The sequence below is a fragment of the Anabas testudineus genome, chromosome 1 (genome assembly GCF_900324465.2).
Source record: "Anabas testudineus chromosome 1, fAnaTes1.2, whole genome shotgun sequence".
NCBI classification, from domain to species: domain Eukaryota; kingdom Metazoa; phylum Chordata; class Actinopteri; order Anabantiformes; family Anabantidae; genus Anabas; species Anabas testudineus.
In genome coordinates, this window is record NC_046610.1 from 15,428,608 (window position 1) to 15,449,063 (window position 20,456).

The 20,456-nt window shown below is 40.7% G+C and overlaps 1 protein-coding gene across 1 annotated transcript in view; it reads right to left on the reverse strand.

The window, feature by feature from the left end:
- Nucleotides 1-20,456, reverse strand: part of usp43a (ubiquitin specific peptidase 43a) — a 74,418-nt gene that overhangs the window by 36,956 nt on the left and 17,006 nt on the right. The window contains exons 3-4 of the mRNA XM_026360673.1: nt 11,382-11,485; nt 692-784 (exon numbers count right to left, since the gene is read on the reverse strand). Coding sequence (XP_026216458.1) covers nt 692-784; nt 11,382-11,485 — 197 coding nt within the window. The remainder of the gene's footprint in view (nt 1-691; nt 785-11,381; nt 11,486-20,456) is intronic.

The following is a 20,456-nucleotide window of genomic DNA, read 5'->3' on the forward strand; positions in this document are numbered from 1 at the left end:
TGCTTTCATCAGTAGTGATGAATTTACTAAGCCCTCGGGTCAATTCAGCATAAAAAGAGATATTTCATTCTCTTTCATTTAACTTTTCATTCCAGTCATTCCAGTTTACACCTTCAGCAATCTAAAGACTAGACTCTCCTTTTTGTCTAAAGGACAGACTCATTACTCGTGCTTTGTCTACCATATTGTTAAGTTTAAGGAACCTTCCCATGTCAATGTCCTGGTGCAGCCTTTCCCTTCAGGGTCATTCTAAATAGATCTGATGCCATCCAGGGTATTTTAACAAATTTCATCAGGGTTCATCTAAGACCATGTTACAAGTTGAGTCATATCAACTGGACTGAAAATGTTTCACTTGTCATTTAAGTAGCATCATCAATCAGAGGAAAATTTGTTGATGACTGCTCTACGTAGGCTCGTTAGGTTGACAATGGAAAGGGGGGCGTGAGGAGATAGCGACACCTCTAACAACCACTCCTACACCAATTAAAGTGGGTCATTGGCTGTGACTTCCCTGGTGGACGTGTGAAGTGACTTTGATTCTTCTGGACATCTCACAAGAAAGAGGTCCAGTTCACGAATAAATAAGTGAAACTAATCTTAGTCAACAACAACAACTACAAAAGTTTACCTGAACCGTTCTGGTGAATATGCTTTTAATGCTTCCACTGCTGTATGTGTCAGACAGTACCTGGTTTGTCGCAGGGGGATTGGCAGCGAGATACACAGAAATGGGTCGAAGGTGTTGCTCTGCTTAAGGCAATGAGGGCACGTCAGAGACGACCTGCAGAGAGACAGAGACAGAGCAATTTTCAATGATTTTTTTTTTTTATTCATGTATGACCTCAGCCTTCGCTGCATCCCAAAGAACATACTGACCTGGGAAGATGAAGAGGAATGAATACATAACAGCGAGAACGATAAAGACAAAGGTGTGAGCTGGATAAAAGAAAGCCCGATGGCTTGAGAGTAAAGAAAGGCGGCGGATACAGCTTGGGAAGGCAGAGGAAACAAGATTGGAGAGCAAAGAGGCAAAGATGAAGAGAAAGACAACAAAGTGCGGAGATCAGTGGGAGGACAGATTAGAGGAGAAGAGAAAGTTGGCAGCAGGACAGATGAGTTGACAAAAACTAGAAAGCAAAGCTTAAAGAAAAGCACACACGCACACACAGACAGGACCTGTCAAGGTCTTTGAGGCGACAGGAGCACAGGATCCCAACCTATGGGCTGGTAGCACAAGTCAGCAAGAATCTGCAGCCAAACAATAGCATCAAGGATAAAATTTACATAATACTTTGAATTTTTTGGAAAATAGACTTATTTGCTTTCTTGCCACAAGCTTGATTAGGGGGATTAATCCCGCTCTGATTTCTGTGTAATAAACTTCAGCAGGAGCTGCTATTGGCTATCCATAAAGACTGACAGTAGGTGAAGGCCGCCGACTTAACTGCATCCAAAGGTAACAAATCCACCTACCAGCACCTCTACAGCTCACTAATTAACACATTCAACCATTGTATGGATACACACACAAAGACTGACATAGCCACTGATGGACTTTACTGAGCTAGTTTAGTTGTCTTCACCTGATTCTAGTATAAATGTTAATTTACTTAATAGATATTTGTCAAATTAGCAAAACTACTACATAACAAATACAGAGAGACAAGTAAAAACAGCAAATCCAGGGTAACCACCAACTAGCATTAACACAGCTTGTTATGTCATTGACTTCTTGCCAACTGATTAATTAATGGATCTTTTTTGTGGTGCTGTAAGAGTAATCAACGTTTGATTTATTACAGTCAAAATGATCAATTCTAAGATGACTAATAAATACAGGCCCTCATCACAGAAATGTTCAGGATGTCCTGTATATTTGTACTGTAAATACTACCAGGTATCCTTCAAAGGACTGTGTGGCGTAAACAGTCAGTGGTATGACAGCATATGGGATACGAAAATACAATAAAATTCAAAATAAGTTGTACAAATGTCTTTCCAAGTGTTCCTAATCATATGAAATGTATTTCCTCCAGTATTAAAGCACTGATTCAAACCTTTGTAAATTTTATTCTGACAATATATTTGAAGTGACGTATGAACATGGCCAAGCAGCCATTTGCTACATGTAAGCAAGCGTGTTGCCAGATGCTTGCTTCATTTCCCTGTGTCTCTCTATCATTTATGCCAGTAGGGCTGTGTCCAAGTTTGTGAAGATACAAACTTGTCAAATATAAAAACACGTCGGAAATAATACAACAGTTTTTCAAACTCCACATTTCCTTGCTGTCAGTGTTCAGCCCGGCGTGCCGTGGCAGCCAGTCACAGGCTCACTAATGATGCCAGTTTGTACTCAGTAAAGCAGACTGACGGGCTCTTTTCACTCATATATACACAAACCACGCAAAACATAGTCAAAACTCAGCACTTACACGGAAATGCACGCGTGCCTGCAGGAACACACACACACAAACACACAGCAATGCTAAAAAAGCTCGTGGCTCACGGCGTTTCCAGTCTGGTGGAGAATATTAGATAAGTATTCCTGTCAATGTGTGTGTGTGTGTGTGTGTGTGTGTGTGTGTGTGTGTGTGTGTGTGTGTGTGTGTGTGTGTGAAATACAGAAGTTGTTCTGTGTTTACAATGTTCATGTGTCAAAGTAAAAGACCACAGTTCTTTGGTTTAAACTAGATACCTGGAGCTACAGCACACACACACACGCACACACACACACACACACACACACACACACACACACACACACACACACACACACGCACACACACAAACACACACATGCACAGCACTGCAGCAGCTGCTCTTATTTATCATAAAGAAAGCTGAACTGCTCAGCATCCCTCTGCTGCTCTGTTGTGCTCGGAGCTAAATAAATAACACTCCACCAGCGGCATTTCTAAACATTATGCAGTATCACGTTACTGTTTAGCCATTTTCCGTATTGTGAATTAGAAAACTTTCAGAGGGATGCAAAGTTTTTATTTTTAAGTTATTCTATCAGGGATGAGCTGATGTCAGAATAGTAGTGTTTTCTAAAGACCAAATATTTGCTCACATCTGACTAAATTACTAGTGTATTTGTATTGGTACTTACTAAGAGAGCAAAATCTGAGGGATGATGATATTTAGTTTAATTCAATGAGGTTTTCAACAGATTTATATTTTGCATATAGTCTCGAGTTAAAGCTGCCACTTGCTAAACAGTTTTGCATGATTCGTACATAGTATACAAAGATAAAGCTTTTTTTAATTCTATAAACTCACAAGTTTTACAACAGTGCCCAGTAGAAGACAGCGGGCAGCTCGCTTTCCTTGACTCTTTCAGTTTAATCCAAAGAAATTCTAGGCAATGCTTCAGCCCTGCATCTTCCAGATTTTAATGTGGAGCCAAAGAAACCTGTAGTTGAGTCACTGAAGTTTTGCCCTTATTTAGGGAGTAAACAGTGTGAGCTGACAGCTCTGCAGGCTGTGATGGATGGAGGCCTGAGACGCAGCCCAAAAAACAGCTCGACTGAGGTTGTTGCTGGTTCATAAACTTGGAGAAAACAGACCTAGCAAAAATGGAGAAAAAAACTGAACAAAAGATAATAAAAGTGAAACCTTTACTGAAACAATCCTTTTTATAAAGGTTGAAAGTTTCATTAGGGTTTTATACCCAGAGCTAAAACTACCTAAGACTGTTGTAGACAGAATCATCTAACTATTAAATCCTGCAACTTAGTCTCTGATGAAAATACAGAGCATCCAGAAAGTATTCACATTTACATGTTACAGCCTTATTCCACAATGAATTTAATTCATTATTTTCATCAAAACTCTACAAAAAATACTCCATAATGACAATGTGAAAGAAATTTGTTTGAAATCTTTGCAAATTTATAAAAAATTATAATAAGAAAAAATCACATGTACATACAGTTATTATTCACAGTCTTTGCTCCGTACTTTGTTGAAACACCTTCAGCACCAATTATAGCCTCATGTCTTTTTAAGTATGATGCTACAAGCTTGACACAGCTATCTTTGGGTAGTTTCTTGGTTGGATAGGGAGAGATGGTACAAAGTTCCTCGATACAATCCTGTCTCGGATGTCTACGACAATTCCTTGGACTTCCTGGTTTGGTTTGTGCTCTGACATGCACCGTTACTGTGGGACCTTATATAGACAGGTGTACTGTATGTCTTTCCAAATCATCATCAATGTCCAGTCAACTGAATTTCCCACAGAGTTTTATTTTGAGTGTCAAGGACTTATTTAAATTTTTGCAGACTTCAAACAAACTTCCTTTATTCCTTCCTGTCATTATGGGGTAATGTTTGTAGAATTATGAGGAAAATAGTGAATTTTATTCATTTTGGAATAAGCCTGTAACATAACTAAAAAAAGGTTAAGCACTCTGGATGCACTAGATGTGTAGGATCCCCCCCCGAGACATACTGTTATAAATGAAGGTTCATGTGTGCACTGTGCAGAATACATCCTTAGAGAATCTGGTTAGGTTGTAAAGGGCAAAGAAGAGAAACACAACTTTGGTAAAAGACTTACAGCAAACTCAAAGTTGCATTATACGGCATGTCATAGTTCTCTGCAGGTCAGTGCTTCTCAAAGAGAAAGAGATCAGAGAGTGTCTTTTCTTCTGTGTGCCTGTCAGTCAGGGTACTCGCCTCAGTCTATGAGAAGTACAAGTAGAGTCCTCCTGTTTGGGAAAATGTCCTCAGCTAAACAAACACACAACTTAAGTCTCATCACCACCTTCATAAATATTGTCCTTCTCAGTTTGGGAGTAAACATTATGATACTCTATTGTCAATGACACCGGCATTCACAGAGTTTCCTCCTTCCAGTTTAAAATTAAGTGACCAAAAAAACAGGCAATGAATTTGGATTAGGTTTAATAAGTTATATATACAGCACCCGGGGAACTATGACTGTGCTTTTCAAGGTGTCAGTGTTAATAACAGAGGATCGATTCTGTACCGTTAAAGAAAAGTTAAATCCTGCTAAAACAGTGTTTACTTTGATATTTCAAACATAATATATAAAGTATGGAACCAGTACATGATCTATGCATGTTAGTGTGACTGTAGAAGTAAAACTAATTAAAACCTTTACAAAGTCACCGTGTTAAACCATGTAAATATAGAACACGTGATCCTGAGACAGGTTAGGTTAGGTCAGTGTTTGGTTTTGTTTTTTTCAAACTGGAATCACAAGTCTCTACTGCTATAATTGATAAATAACTTAATAAGTCCTTGTACATCTCTCTCTCTCCCCCGTACACATATACTTTAACATAGAAGGTGAAGTTGTTTTGTAATTAGGCAGAAATCTGACAATTCGAGGGGGGAATATGATTTAAATCATTTATATTCACCACACACACACACACACACACACACACACGCAGACAATGGCAATGAACTGCTCCCAGAGAGATAATCAAACTTCCATCTCCATAAACACAACTAAACTCCCTCTTTTTCTCATTACTTCTCTCCCAAAACAGTTTCTCTCTATCTTCTCTATTTCAGTTCCATTAACAAATTATAAGACTGCATTACACCAAATGACAAATTACATAAGCAGAGGAACAGGACAGAAACAAAGTCACGATGAATCACAAATTTAACACGTGGCTCCAATAGAGAGTCTGAAGTCTATATCGGCCAGTTCAGACCTAATTTGCTGGTGAAGAAGATTCAGAAACTGCATGTACTAGTAGTGTTTACAGACTTAATTACCACACATTACAGGGTCAGGTGGCTCAGCAGATGGCATTTGTCTTTGCAAAAAGAAACCAAAGAGTGGCTTCCATTCGATAACACCCTGCACTAACTAGTTAGCACCCACTTCAAAGTCTGGCGCTGCAGGGAGCTGGGTGGTGTCAGCAGGAGGGAGAGTGCTGAGTGAGGCTAGGCTTGAAGAAAGCACTGTGGGTGGTCATGGCACCAAAATCAAAGTAAGGAAGGTCAATGTCTGGCCATATTTTCAGCAACCATTTACTTGGACAGCAGAATTATTATTATTACGCAGTGAAATGACTAGTCTGATGTCTCTGAGAGGTCAGCGCGAGCACACCCCTACCTGGATGCATTACTTAGGGAAAATTGGAGCCCCTGCGGACCATCTTTGATGATGAGAACAAGTTTGCACTCTTTTATGAAGAACTGAGTCTTCAAAGGATCTGGTATGAAAATACGATTGGTGGGGAGAACTCTCTCTCATCCTCAATCTCATAGTTGACAGATATACTGTAGAGTGTTGTTTGTTGCATAAGTAGCTCTTAAAAGGATTTGAGCTTTGGGTTTTTTTTTTTTTGTTTTTTTAAATATTAATTGTTTACAGCTTTCAGTTCAGCTTTTCCGGGACATGGAACAACTAAGTGATTTGTTCGCTTGAATGTATTTTTCACTTTGCTTTGTTTTAATAGGTATCTGAACCTGAAAATGATAGAAAACTGCGAAATATCCCAAATGTCTTCACCTCAGTGCTGCATCCAAGTTAAAGTTACACAGGAAAAAAGTCCCCGTCTTCAATATCTAGTTTGTCTAGATGGAGATACTTGGGCTGGGGCTCTCTGTACATCTCCCAGGCCATTAAAAATAGATGCCACAAACTGACTGAGAGTGACAGACGGAGGAGGGAGGCTTTGACAAAGATTCATTTAAACGCTGCAGCACAACGGAGTGACTGAAGCATCGACTCCCACATCGGCAGCCCAATCCACAAGACAGCCCTGGCTCTAATCGCAAACATTTATTCAGATCAGACAACTCCATTGGATGCCTCTGAGGAGCATCTCTGTGAGATATAAAAAGAATCAGGAAAGAAGAAGAGGAAAGAAAGAGAAGAGAGACCAATCAAGTGATATAAGCAGCGAAGGGAAGGCTAGAAAGAGACACAGGGATGGAGACATTGAAAGGAACAAAAATACGACGCTGCAAGAATGTGAGGGAGTGATTGCTCTTTTGTTATTCTGCATTAAGAGGCAGTGACTCCAGTTCCCCAGTGATTAGACAATGTAAAGAGGAGGAAGTGAGTAAAAGAAGAGTAGATGAAGGAATTAGCCTCCCGACTCAGCAGACTGAAACCAGCTCAGAATGAGACCGCCTAATGAGATGAGAATACGAAGGGATATAAAGCTTATTTACACTGAAGAAAGCCCGGTGAGGGGCCAAAAACAAATTCCACACCATTCGGGTTTCTTTGTCTATTATTTATTAAATGTGAGTGAGTCACCAGGGAGGATATTGCCTCCGAGTTTGGAAATGCATCAACACTCGAGCGTTTCAATTAGAGCACAACTTGTGTAACGGGATTCATAGTCTTGAAACGGGCGCTAATAAGTAATTTAAGTGTTAGATAACACAATTTAATTTTATTTCTAAGCAGGTTCTGTTCAGATTAAAGCTGTGAGAGATGTAATACTACATTTTTCTGTGAGGAAGTTAAAAACCAAGTCAGAAAGTTAAGGGCTTCTCTGATTTCTAAACCTATAATGTAACATTGATGAGCATCTCTATACTATGATGTAAATGTGCCATTATTATCTAAATGTTTTTTATTTACAGTTAGGTCCGTCGCTGCTGTGTATAAAACAAAATGATCTGCTGTCCCCAGGCAGCTTGGTGCTGTAAAATGATGTTGTTCACACCCTCATATGATAAAATCTTTTTAAACATCATATGTGATGTGATTTTTAAAATGATTATTATAGTTGTACCACAGTAGAACATACTGTATACCCCACAGCTGCTGGAACTAGACTATACTGCAGATAAGACAGTTATTACATACATTATTATTACATATGTGATAAGATTAACTGTAATGATGCTAGTGGTGCTATTTGCTATTTATAGTAGCTGTAATAAATAAAAAATAAGTGCATATAGACAGGATATAAGTGACAGGAACTGTAAGTGGCATTAACAATGTCACAATGAACAGAATAAAAGCCACGCACTGTTTTTGCTCTTCAAACCATCTCGTCTGGGTTTTAACAGAAAGCTATACCCACACAGCCTCACCGGGGACGCAGGCACCCCCCGCAGTGAAAAATCACATCTTATGCTCTTTATTTCTTCTTTCCTCACTCCACTTGCTTCCACTCTCTATATTTATGCACATCTTACTCAAACACCCTCAGGAAAATCCCATAGTCCTGCATTTAGAGATTTGCACTTACATGATAAGCTTGTTACAACCGGTAATGAGTCACGGAAAACACCAGGAGAAAACAGCTGCAATAATAAGCTGTTAGTGCACAGAGGACCAGTTCAATTCACTCAAGACTCACACTCCTACTTAAGGGTGAGGTGTGAATCACTGGAGTAATCACTGTGTGTGTGTGTGTGTGTGTGTGTGTATATGTGTAATAGTTATTATTTAAGAGGATGATCCGAACATACTTGAATGTCAAACATAACCATCTCCTCGTGTTAGCGCTGGAGCACGAAGAAGAAATGTGCCAAGCACTGGATGAAACAGTGGCCGAAACTTGTCCAGACCGGAGGCTGAAATGTGAGCTAAATAGTCAAAAGGTGTGTGTGTGAGTGTGACACAGAGAAATAATTACAGCAGCTCTCATGCAAGGAGAAAGCATTATGCGCCTGCCACCACAGCCGAATAAAAGAACCACGAAGAAATGTCACTCCAACTACAGCTGGAATTGTTGACAAAGAGAAAACGGAAAAAAAAAATAAAGAAGAAGAAGGAGAAGGAACGTTTGTGTTGTGTGTGAGTGGAGCGTGTGTCTGTGAGTCGGGAGAAGGAACAATACAAGCACAGATTTGTGTGTGTGTGTGCATGTAGGGATTCACTAAATTAATAGAGACCACCCACAGATGTTATGGTAGGCGCTTCCAGGGACTTGTGTTGTGAAAATCTCTCACACTTAGTTACTCTGGTAAGATAATGAGCCGTCGTTAACCTGATAATGTCACATAAACACCCAGGTGTTGACGCGCCTACTCGTTCGAGCGTTTGTGTGCGCCTGACAGTATAAGAGAGCGAAAAGGGTACAGATAAAGGAAGAGGGAGAGTAACAAAGACGTTCAAGAAACCACTTTACGCCTCCGAGCCACGTGTCTTTTTTTAGAAGTGACTGAACCAATACGTTTAAAGCAGGTTCTTATTCATCTGCTCAGCGCGAGTGCATCATGGGATTTGTGGTGCGCAGGGTAACAGTTCCTATTCTAACGGTTCAATCCATCATCTTTCAGTGAGAGCATTGGATAATCCCACGAATGAATGGCTGGTTAACTTTGCAGTGCAGTGGTCAATACTGTACAGATGTCACATGACGACCTTTTTATTGATTGGCTCACACGCTAATCTGCTGCAGTTTAACCAAACATGACAGAACTACTCCCCGGGGGCCTGCGAGTATATGCCTTTATTCTGACTGACAGAAAGACAGTTGAGGTTCAGTCCTCAATTCTCCCTTTATTCTAGCTGTTTCTTTGTTTCTTAGAAAACACCCTCTGTGACTCTTTTGCCACTAGAACTGCTGCTTTCACTCACACCCTGCCAGATTATTCTCGTTGGATCACCTCACTTCTCTCAGTCAGTCTGCTTTTAATCTGCTTTCGGTTTTGCACTCTGCTTGAAGCCCAGTCCCTTTGTTTATACATTTACCCTTGTCTGTGTTTAACTATGTGCAGGAGATTATCAAGTATGAGCCTTGTTGCTCATTCCCTGGATTTTACTTTCCATGAGCTTTACTAAATATGTGCCCAAGTCGTCCCAAAGACTTTGTCCGTGGCGAGCCTAATATTATATCTGGCTTTTGTTTAGGCTGTTATTCTGTGTATCTACATTTGTTTGTTTTTTTATCCTTTTTCTCATCATTAAAAACTCATCTGTACAGTAAATGCATGTCAAAGCCCCTTTCTTCTCTCTGGTTTGCTGTCTGACTCCTTACAAAGAAATACCTTTTTTAAAAGTTCTGCGTAAAAAGGTGACCTTAACCAAGTGTCAAAATATTTGGGTTTTTCTGGGTCATGTTCTGAAGCAAATGCATAACTTAGGAGCTGCACAACACAGAACAGACACAGTGTCTTGCACTTTCCGTCACAATAACACCCTTATGTAATCTGATACAGCACTGGTTGACCTTCCATTAACAGTCAACCTGAGAGCCTTTCCATAGAAATCAAGCATCAGTGACACTGTGTTACGCAGCAGCAGCAGCAGCAGCAGCAGCAGCAGCAGCAGCAGCACAGTCACCCTGAATCCATTACCATTTGGAATAGTCTGAACCAACTTCTGAGTTTATTACAAAAGTTTGCAAGGGCCGACTCGCTCACTTTACTCAAGACAAACTTTGCTGTATTTGGTTACGGTGCCAGGTGCCATCTTATATTGGAGGAGGAGGTGGCAAGCAAGTCCCTGCCAGAAAGATGAAAACTAAGCTTTTCCATTACAAGAAGCAAGTTATCTGTGCTGTCTGTGCTGTTTGTCTTGTTGTACTGCTACATGTGGAGACGCATTGTTCTGTCCGAACTGCCGATGACAGTGCACCACAAACTGATACATCGAAGTCATGCACAAACTTCAGAGCTGATACAAATCAAGGTCAGAGCCTGGTGTCTGTCTACCTCCTGGTTACAATAGTTAATAGTTCCACAAACAATTTTCTTTTGACGTTCTATACTTTTTCTCCGCCCTTGCTGTCTCTAACATTCATATCACGTGATTGTCCGATCACAACTCTAACACCTAAACTGCCGTTTTCTTCTAAATATTACCGTCTTACCAGCTTTTCTCTTGTTTACACTGCTCAGGGATCAAACGAGAGGCAAAAGCAAGATGCCAAGTAAATGTACTCGGCCAAGTGTGCCAGCGAGGTTACTGAAAGGTCTAGCATCAATTCCATTAGGGAGTCTATTAAACTATAGCAGCCCAGTCTCTGACTTCCCACTGTGAATGAAGCACAGAGAGCCAGAAGCCAGTACTAAAGATAAATCTCCTGAATCCTTCGCAGGTCTGTCTGACCTACTTTCTCAAACTACTGATTCTTATCCGCAGGAGAGAAGGTTCATTCTCACCTGTGCTGAATAGCTATTCTCTTCAACAGTATGTACTGCACTCTGTTTAGTCAAACACAACCTCAGGACATGAGATATAGTGCCCAGTGGAATCTACCATGCATACTGCATAATTTATAAGACACTTAAGATAGTTTCCAAAATGTATTCTCGTCCTACTTCTTCCTAAAAGCACTGAGTTGTATGATTTTGAAAGAAAGTTTAAAAGTTACAAAAACAGCAGTATGACACTACTTTGAACCTAAAGGTCAACAAGGAACAATTAGTCAAGCTGCTAGTGAAATGCTGTTTCTGCCCATGCCTCTCACCTGTACTGAGCCTGGAAGTGCTCCTGTACGAAACTGTGCGGACCACACGACTGCTGTGTACTGGGTGAGCTGGGACTGGAAGGATCCTGCAGTGTGCTGGTTCCCTGCAGACAAAAAAAGAGGAGGTGTTATAGCATTACATAGTTTTATAGTATTTATTTCAACTTTGAGAGAGAGAGAATTTCAGATAAAGGCGTCAACAAGCGTGTAAATGTTAGTTTTAAGCAGATCTGGTGGCTGACATGTACAGTACAAGACATAAAAGACAAAACCACTCCCCTTGGACTTTGGACAAATGTGCAGTAATCAAATGTGTGTGAAAACAACAAGACGAATGAATCAGCATTTATGATGACTAGATCTTCAGTAGACTCCAACAGAGACATGATGACAGACAAATGTAAATGAGTGAAACAACAAGAGAGAACTAAGAACAAAGAAAGCATTTTTCGACTTGTTTGTCTTTTGTGTTAGGTGTAAAAAAAAACTACTCACATAATGTGGGAGCTAATATTAAAGTGAAAAAAAAAATATGATTAATAAATATTAGAGGATGGAGGGATTTCATCTGTCTACATTTCAACAGTAAACAGTGGAACAGTCCACACACTGACTGGAGTCACAGAAATATCTGAGGTGTCAGTGTCCTCAGCATCACACCGATGTCTGCTGAATAAACTAAATGGCTGCGATGCTCTGCATGCTGTGTCGGTCTCAGCAGGGGGGCAAACAGACTTCAAAGATAAATTTAAGTATGAAAGACTGATAGCAACGAATAAAAAAGCACAAGCATGACTTAGAAAACACAGACTAAAGATTGTTGAATCGTTATTTCACAGTAATGGTATTAAAGCTGGTAATATACAAACATACAGTACACACACTTAGGTACACCTGCTGTTGGGGTCATGGCACTAGTTTGTTTACCTGTGTTAACCAGTGGTAATTACAGGAATGAAACCACCGCACACAATAAAACACAACAGCCATATTTCTATGTTTTAAATATTATGTTACTAGGAGAAACCACAAGACAAGATTTCTAATTAGTGCTGCTGTGTGTGGCAGGGACACCACGAGTCATGATAGAAACAGAAAACAAACAAACAAACAAAAAAGATTAGTTACAACTGCTGTTCGTTTGGGATCAGGTCTCCCACATGGTCCCAATCAGCCATCTGTGTGAGTGATGAATGTTTTACATATCCACCTTGACTATATGTGAATTTAGATCAATTAAAGTGAGAAAAAAAGAGAGTGATGTGTAAACAAAATAGAAGGAGGCCTCAGAGCAAACCTTAAGCAATGGATCACTTGTTATGGACAGTTTAGGAGGACTGTGTGAGCTATAGAGATTGGAAAGGGGATTCATCTGCACCTGGGGACCATGCAGTGCAGCAGGGGCTATTTGAAGTTGACTTCAATTTCCGTTTTCTGCTGCTGAGTCTTACTCGGGGTGCACAGAGTCGGGTGCCAGAATGAAAAAAAAAAAAAAAAAGAGAGAATCACCCAACAGCTATTTTGACTACTTGAGATGCAGGGTTTTTCGATCTCAGGTGGATTGCATACAAGTCTGGGTGGTATCATATATGATTTTAAAGCTCTCTTAAGCCATTTTTTCTAAATGTAATGAACAGGGACTTTTGCTCATGTTTGTAAAAATACTGCAAAACTAAATTCTTATGTTTTCTTTCTTTTGCACATAACAGGTTGAACTGGGAGCAACTCTCTTTTTCTCATTGCACCTTCTTTTCTCCTTTTCTCCACTGCAGGACAATGAAGAACAATTCCCTGACCCTCAGAGACAGACTGGGTTACAAGCATCATTATGGGAAACCTGGCCTCATTCACCCCAATCAACATTTGGGGACGTGGAACTCTTTCATCAGTCCCACACGTGCACATTGCATTTCTATGTAAATAAGCAAACTAAACTAAACTAGCATTTTTTAAAGAACTGTGACATCTACTCTTGTGAAAACACGAGGACGAGAGCAAGGCGAGTACTCTATATACTATAGGCAGCTTTACCAGAGAGGGATGTTGAGCACATTGAGCATAAAATAGACCATCAGTGCAATGCAGGATCTGAAATCACCCTCAGGTTCTCCTTAATCTGCTTCAAGTATTCAACCCTGCAGGTAAACATAAGATACCACTGTAGACTGCTCCATTTAAAGTGTGTAGAAAATGTATCAGAGTAATTTCTGTACACTGAAGATACTATTAGAGTCAGTGATACATGTCTCTGCTGTGAGAGAACGACAGTAACAGTAGACAGTATATGACAAGGAGACATGCTGCAGATACACACATAGTGAGATATGAAGGGAAACAGCACTGAACATCCCATGTCTCTTTATTTAGCACCTAGAGAATAATGAATACAGCCACGATGCTGCTCCAGCTCCGCTATCGTCTGCCAAAAATAGATGCGGGGGCCGGCCGTGGAAATAACAAGTGAATACTAATATTCAGAAGCACTAAGCTGTACAATTGTCACACTGAGTGTAATCCAAAAAAAAAAAAACCTCTGAATGCTAACAGATCTAGGCCACATTCAACTGCCTCCTGTTGCATGGGGACAAAATTACCGACGGCTTCTACGTGCCCCTGGCAGTGTAATTGATTTCTAAGATTTACATATCCCTGGTTTCAGTGCTCAGCGTGTTCTAGCTTAAGTGGCTGTATTCGCCTTGTTCTCTAAATGACTGTAGTGTCACAGTGAAAATTATAGCATGTAAACGAGGACCAGACTGTAGGAAACATTCAAGAGCTCAAATGAAAGATGCTTTCTGCTTTATTGCACTCAGGGAAAGTTTTGTGTTCAAGCCAGTTTATGCACGAATAGTTAGACACTGGACAATCAGAGTGCAAAGGACTCATCTAAAATTAGTGTGGCCACCAAAGGGCTGGAGGACTGTGAGCAATAGGTTGTGTGATTTGGGCACATACTGTATATAATAGCTTTGGACACTAAAAAGAATTTTGTGTGATAAGCATTTCTAGTAACTTGTGGAGTGCAGAGCGGCTCTAACCTCAAAGACCTTTCAGCAGCATATTGAGCAAATTTCCTGGTCTGAGGTGTAAAAAGAGCTACGGTTACTTGGAAAAGAACACTGCGTCCGCCGACTTCTTTGTTCTCCCCCTTTGTGTTTAGTCCTGCTCTGAGCAAGGAGAGGTCACATACGTAAAACCGCCATCAGCAGAGTTCTGCTTTACCGTATCACAGGGGCATAAAACTCACAGGGACCCACGAGCGCCGTGCATCAGTGAGAACACACACTCACTCCACACAAAGGCTCAACAAGAAGAAGAGGTTTTTATTCACCTGGTAACAGTGACACATGTGGTATCTTTTCCTAATACAAGAACCAAAGCAACAACCAGCTAACCACTGAACCAGCGATGATATCACATTGTGAACTCACCTGGTTGTGCTGTATGTATTTTGTGTGTCGTCAGCACTACTTTATATGCTGACAGCTAAGCTTAAAACAATAGCACATTGCTTTTCTGGCTGTTTTGAAATCCTGCGTACTGCATCACAACCATATCCCCACCTACAGTTTTAATATGCTGCTGTCTCCTCTTCCTTCCTGCTTGTCTTTACCTACTGCACCACTGCAGGTTATCAGAACATGTGGGAGCTTTTAACGCTATAAACACTCGAACGGATTCTCGAAGAAGATGAAAGATGATCATAAATGTGTTTGAGATAGTTAAGGAAGGTGAGGCATACTGTATACACTTAGTGGGACATTTTTATCGCATCAGGGCTCCCTTACTGCACAGTGTGAGAGAAGATTAAAACACCTTTGCGAAGACATACTGTAACTGCTCAAGACCAAAAGCCACGAAGATGTTGAAGAATGATAAATGAGGAGTATTTCTCTGCTGACAGTGTGCCATATGCACAATCACTGGGGTGTGGAGTTTTCTTCTATGGGGGTGAAGCCATTCAATGATGTAGTGAATATATGTTACATATTAGTTTTTCTTATGGTGTGATCACAACAGTATTCACCCTTCATCAGCAAGTACATGACAGTTGGGATGATGACAGCAACTTTGCTTCTTTGTGAACTCAGATCTTTTCTTCTTCTCCCAGACTTTCCTTCTTCAAACCTCCACTATGGTCTAGGACTGGATACTGGATGATCAGTGAAACATTTCTTTAGTGCAGCCACTGGAAATCTCTTTGGCAGCACACAGCACCCCTCCAGAGATCTTCACACTCCAATCCCTACATGAAAACGCATGTTGTTATCAAAGCCTTGCCCATTCCCCATGGCACGCATTCATGTGAGATGTTACTGAGGCGCCCCTGTACACCACGCCGAGGAGCAAGTAGGAGTTTGGCTGGCCGTGCACGATTGCATATTTGAAGGAGTGTGTGTGTATGTGCACGTGCAGTATGTGGGGGCGTGGAGATTCAATGCAAGGAAAATAATTTAAAATCAGTGTAACAATGGGAATCAGCGGGTGTTCGATGCTTGTGGATGGGTGTGTTGCAGAACACTAGAACAACAAACCAAGAGAGGAAGATTGGCCTGGAGACAATGAGCAACCAAAATGTTGCAGGCGGACTTTACAGCTGAAGTAGCTAAAGAGTGTGTTTTCACTCTGAATAAATATTTTAGCACTGAAAAATGTCAAATTTCAGTGTCAGCTGACATCTGGAAGGTAATACATCTAAACTGGAGCTACAGTGACCTGAGAGCTCCTGTGTAATATAACAATAAGAAAGTGTAATTGTTATAATTCTACGGTGTCAGTTTGCTGACTGGCCCGAAGCTGCAGGTAAGAGAGAAAAACACGTCTTTTATTTAGACTAAAAATAATCTCCTACAAAAAAAAAAAAAGAGTCTCCAACTGAGGAAAGACGCTGATTCAGTTATCGTCTCAAACCACATTTCTAATCAACTGGCTGGCTCAAGGGGCTTAACACATTCACCTTGGCTGCCAGCAACTGCTCTGAGTCATCCCTGTACACGGGTTGTAAACGTTTGCTCACACAGACTTGCACACACTCACATGTACCTTCAAACCCTAGTTTTTCACTGTCAGTCTCACACACACATATAAACACGGGCATGCAGCCTCACATTTATATCCAGGCAGTTTTATTATAGCACCTACAGTACTCCTTGATAAGTGAAAATAATGTGACTGCAAGACAAATCTACCAAGCCACAGTGACAACAGGTGATAAAGCAAAACTGTGCAAACACCCACAAATGAGAAAAATAAACAAATAGGAGTGGATAATTATGATTCACTGTGATCCTAAAGTGCCAATTCAGCCAGGGCAACTGGATATGTAATCTCACACAGACATCCCGTACCTCTGGCTCAAATGATGAAAGTCTGGAGAAATTCCCCTGATAAACAGTGAAAGACAGACCCCTGAGCTGAGCCAAAGGCAGCAGGGACTGTGTTTGTTCAAACAGCAAAATAACACATTTTGCCCACCTTTACTTTGCCCTAGGACACTGAAGGTCCAGTGAGGTGCCATATTTCTGTTCCAAACCAAGACGGTTTTGAAGCTGAAACATGACAACTGCTAAATCACCATTACACAAAGTCCTTACACCATCACACATCTGGATGTTTAAAAAGTATCGTCTGCAAGAATGTGATTGTGTTGCAATGTATTGTCTGTAATTGCAGCGGCAAAAAAAAGTATGTGAACCTTTTGGAAAGTTGTAGTTTTTTGCATTATTTTTTCATAAAATGTGATCTGATCTTCATTTAAGTCAAGAGTAATAAAAATATAATGTGCCTAAAATAATCACACAATCTGATCTTTCATGTCTTTATTGAGAACAACCAGTGTCAACCAGTAATGAATTGAAAGGGTTCACATACTTTTTCCACTAGCACTATGAGGTTTTATGGTTGTTCTATATAAAGACACGTACTTTTTCATGACACTGTTGATTTAAATATAAACGTAGAAGGCTGCATCATTAATAGGTTTGATTCTACAAAATGTGTGTTCCCTCATTTGATCATCTGATAATCTAAACTGCGTGCGTGAATTCAAGTGTGTGCTCGGTAAGTTATTCTTGGGAACATTTCAGAGGAGTTGAAGTAGCCCACACTTCAAGCTGCTGGTACCAGCTTGATGTTTTCAGTCTCCTGCAGGAAAAGATGACGTCTCCCACTGAGCTTGCGAATTAGTTGAGCCAATGTTGACATAGCTGTTGGCTGCTTCAGGAGTCCACTGTTGTCTTTTAGAGCGAGTCCGCCACCAGAGCACTTGAACGGCCTCATAAGACTGCAGTCCTGGTATTAGCAGACGTGTGTGTGTGTGTGTGTGTGTGTGTGTGTGTCTTGCACCTCGGTCAAAACCATTTTACCACACTTTCTAATTAAAGAGCTTCTAATAACAAATCCAGCTGCTCTAAATGATTTTAATAATTTCTCAAATGAACAGTGGCAGGAGCCGAACAAGGTCAATGCACCAGAGGCTGAGGAAGAACGACACAAAAAGAAATACAGGGAGGAGGAGACTACAGCAAAGGACAAGAAATGTGAATAGAGGAAGTAGTAGAAACAAATATTTCAATGGCCACAAAAAGAGGAATGCAGCGTAACAGGAAAACGTTAAGGGTAATACTCTAAGCGCCAAATCATTTTCTTCCAATGAACTATAGATCAACAAGAATCATTTTAATGTTTTTATTCTCAGCAAAACCAATGAGCTAAAAAAGTTTTAATGTACAAAAGTAAAATAAAATTGTCAAAGGCACCAACAATGACCCTGCTTTAAACCACGTCGACGGCTAGAGTCCGAGGTGAGGCGTGATTACAGTTAGACTCGGCTTCGTTTGAGTAATGTGTTTAAGTGATCACACGTTAACACTATGCTGGGTCGGGTTTCTTCTTAATCCAGCACATTGAACGTTGGAGGTAGAGGTCAGTGTAAAGGTTTCTTTAACAAGGAGCCACCTTCAACAGGGTGTTGAAGGTGGTACAAAAACAGAAACTGATTCCGGGAGAGAGCCAGGGTGCACAGCAGTCAGGAGAAGAGGAGGAATGCTGAAAGAAATGCTGTCCGTGCAGCAAACCGGCTGACTCACCCCTATTCTTTCAGCTCCGGACGGCTGCCACTAATGCGGCCTATTCAAAGCTGGCTTACGGTAACAAGCCAGTCTGGGAGATAACATTGGAAAGCACAACCGTGTGCACCCCTCCTCTTCCACCTCTCTTCCTTTGACACCAGTGCTTCTCTCTGCTCTATTCCAACCATCATAACACCTCCTCCACCATCATATCCCCCTGTCTCATGTGCTTTTGTAATGACAAAACGATCACCCTTCATCCACTTCTATTTATTTATTATCCTAGTAGTGCAGACCAGAAGAAAATAGCTTCACTGGCACCTTTCTCTGATCTTCGGCACAGTCCTATCTGAAGAGCTGTACACGCGTTTCCTACGGCAGCGAGTACAGCCACTCTCTGGCTGTTACTATGGAGATACCAGCCGGGCCAAAACAAAGGCAGAGCAGAAAATAAGCAGCCTCAGATGAGAGCCCCTGGTCGAGCTCTGACAGCCAAATCTGGCTTGAGTCACCTCTTTCGCTCTGTGTTTCTCATCTGGGCAGTGGATGGGTTTATTCACATGCAAATATTGATTTAGATTTTTTTTTTTTTTTTTATTGAATTGATGTGACTCTATGAGATGACAAATAGAGAATTCATTTGCATCTAACGATTAAGGGTCCCGTAAAAGGGTTTGCACTCTGCTCCCTTTAGATGGGAGTTGAGCTTTGAGATAGTGCCAGAGCCTCTGGTACAAACACAAGAAAAGCAGCATTGTTGATCTGTGCTTGGCAGTCTGAGAAAGACATGCTGAGAACTTTTCCAGTGTAACGTGATCATCCGTAAGACTGGTTAAACTTCACTAACTCTCTCTGAGATGTTACAAAAGGCCCAAGATCAGATCCACTGAACGAAACAATGCTTCATACCTCAGTGCTGATTGATTTTACACACAGAATTCAACTGTCAGTTCATTACTCTTTGCTGAACGATAACTGGGATCCACTAGTATGGACTGCATGAGAAATCTCCTCACACATATAGCTATATTATTGTATTAACTCCTGAAAGCTGTAAAACAACCTTTAAATTAACAAGGGTCCTTCTCTCACAATACAATTAAAATGTTCGTTGGTCCCTCCAGGGTGTATGTTTTTATTTTATTACCATTACCAAGTGAACTGTACATGAAAGCTGTTTTATAATGGCATGAGGCATAATGCGGCTTTTACTGTTTAAAAGGCTTCTGCTTTGGGCTTCACAAGGTCTGAGTCTGTTTTTTAAACCTTTTATCCTTCTGCAAAATCTGCCGCACTGGCACATTAACACTTAAGCCGCAGTAAAACCAAGGCAAAACACACATACACCCACGCAGAGGCCAACACAATCCAAAGAAACGACAATGCAAGTAACAGGCTGATTAATCAAACACTGATACTTAAATACCTGAGGTTTCTTGAAATTGTAATGAATGTAACGTGTGTTTTCTTTCCCATACAAATGAATTAGTTTAAGCGAAGTAGCAAAACCATCTTTTCAAATGTTTTTCGTTGTTCATGGGATATTATAGCAGAAAAAGAAACTAAGAGTTTGACTTCTGAAATCGTTTCTTTTCAGTTCAGGGCACTGCCAACAATGATGAACAATGGAAAACAGGTGACAGTAACAGGTCAGACTGGATTGCAGCTACCAGTCCAGTTCACAAGGCCTGCGTGTAACCAGGAAGACGTAACCTTATAAAGGAAGAAATGCCTTTAAAGGTGGGGTGGGAAATGAAGACAATGAACAATGAGCCTGCAGGACAGACTTTTTTTTTTTAAGGTAAAGTAAACAAACAAAAAAAAAAAAACGCATCTCCTTTCAGTTTCACACAAGAACCAGCAAGACCGGTTCAAAACCAAATGCCAGTCATTAACACACCAAAGAAGACAAATGGTAATGAGCGTGTAAAGTGTTACAGAATCCCTCTGAGGCTTTTAGGTTAGCATGGATGATGTCTGACTGAAAAAAAAAAAAAGACGTCTC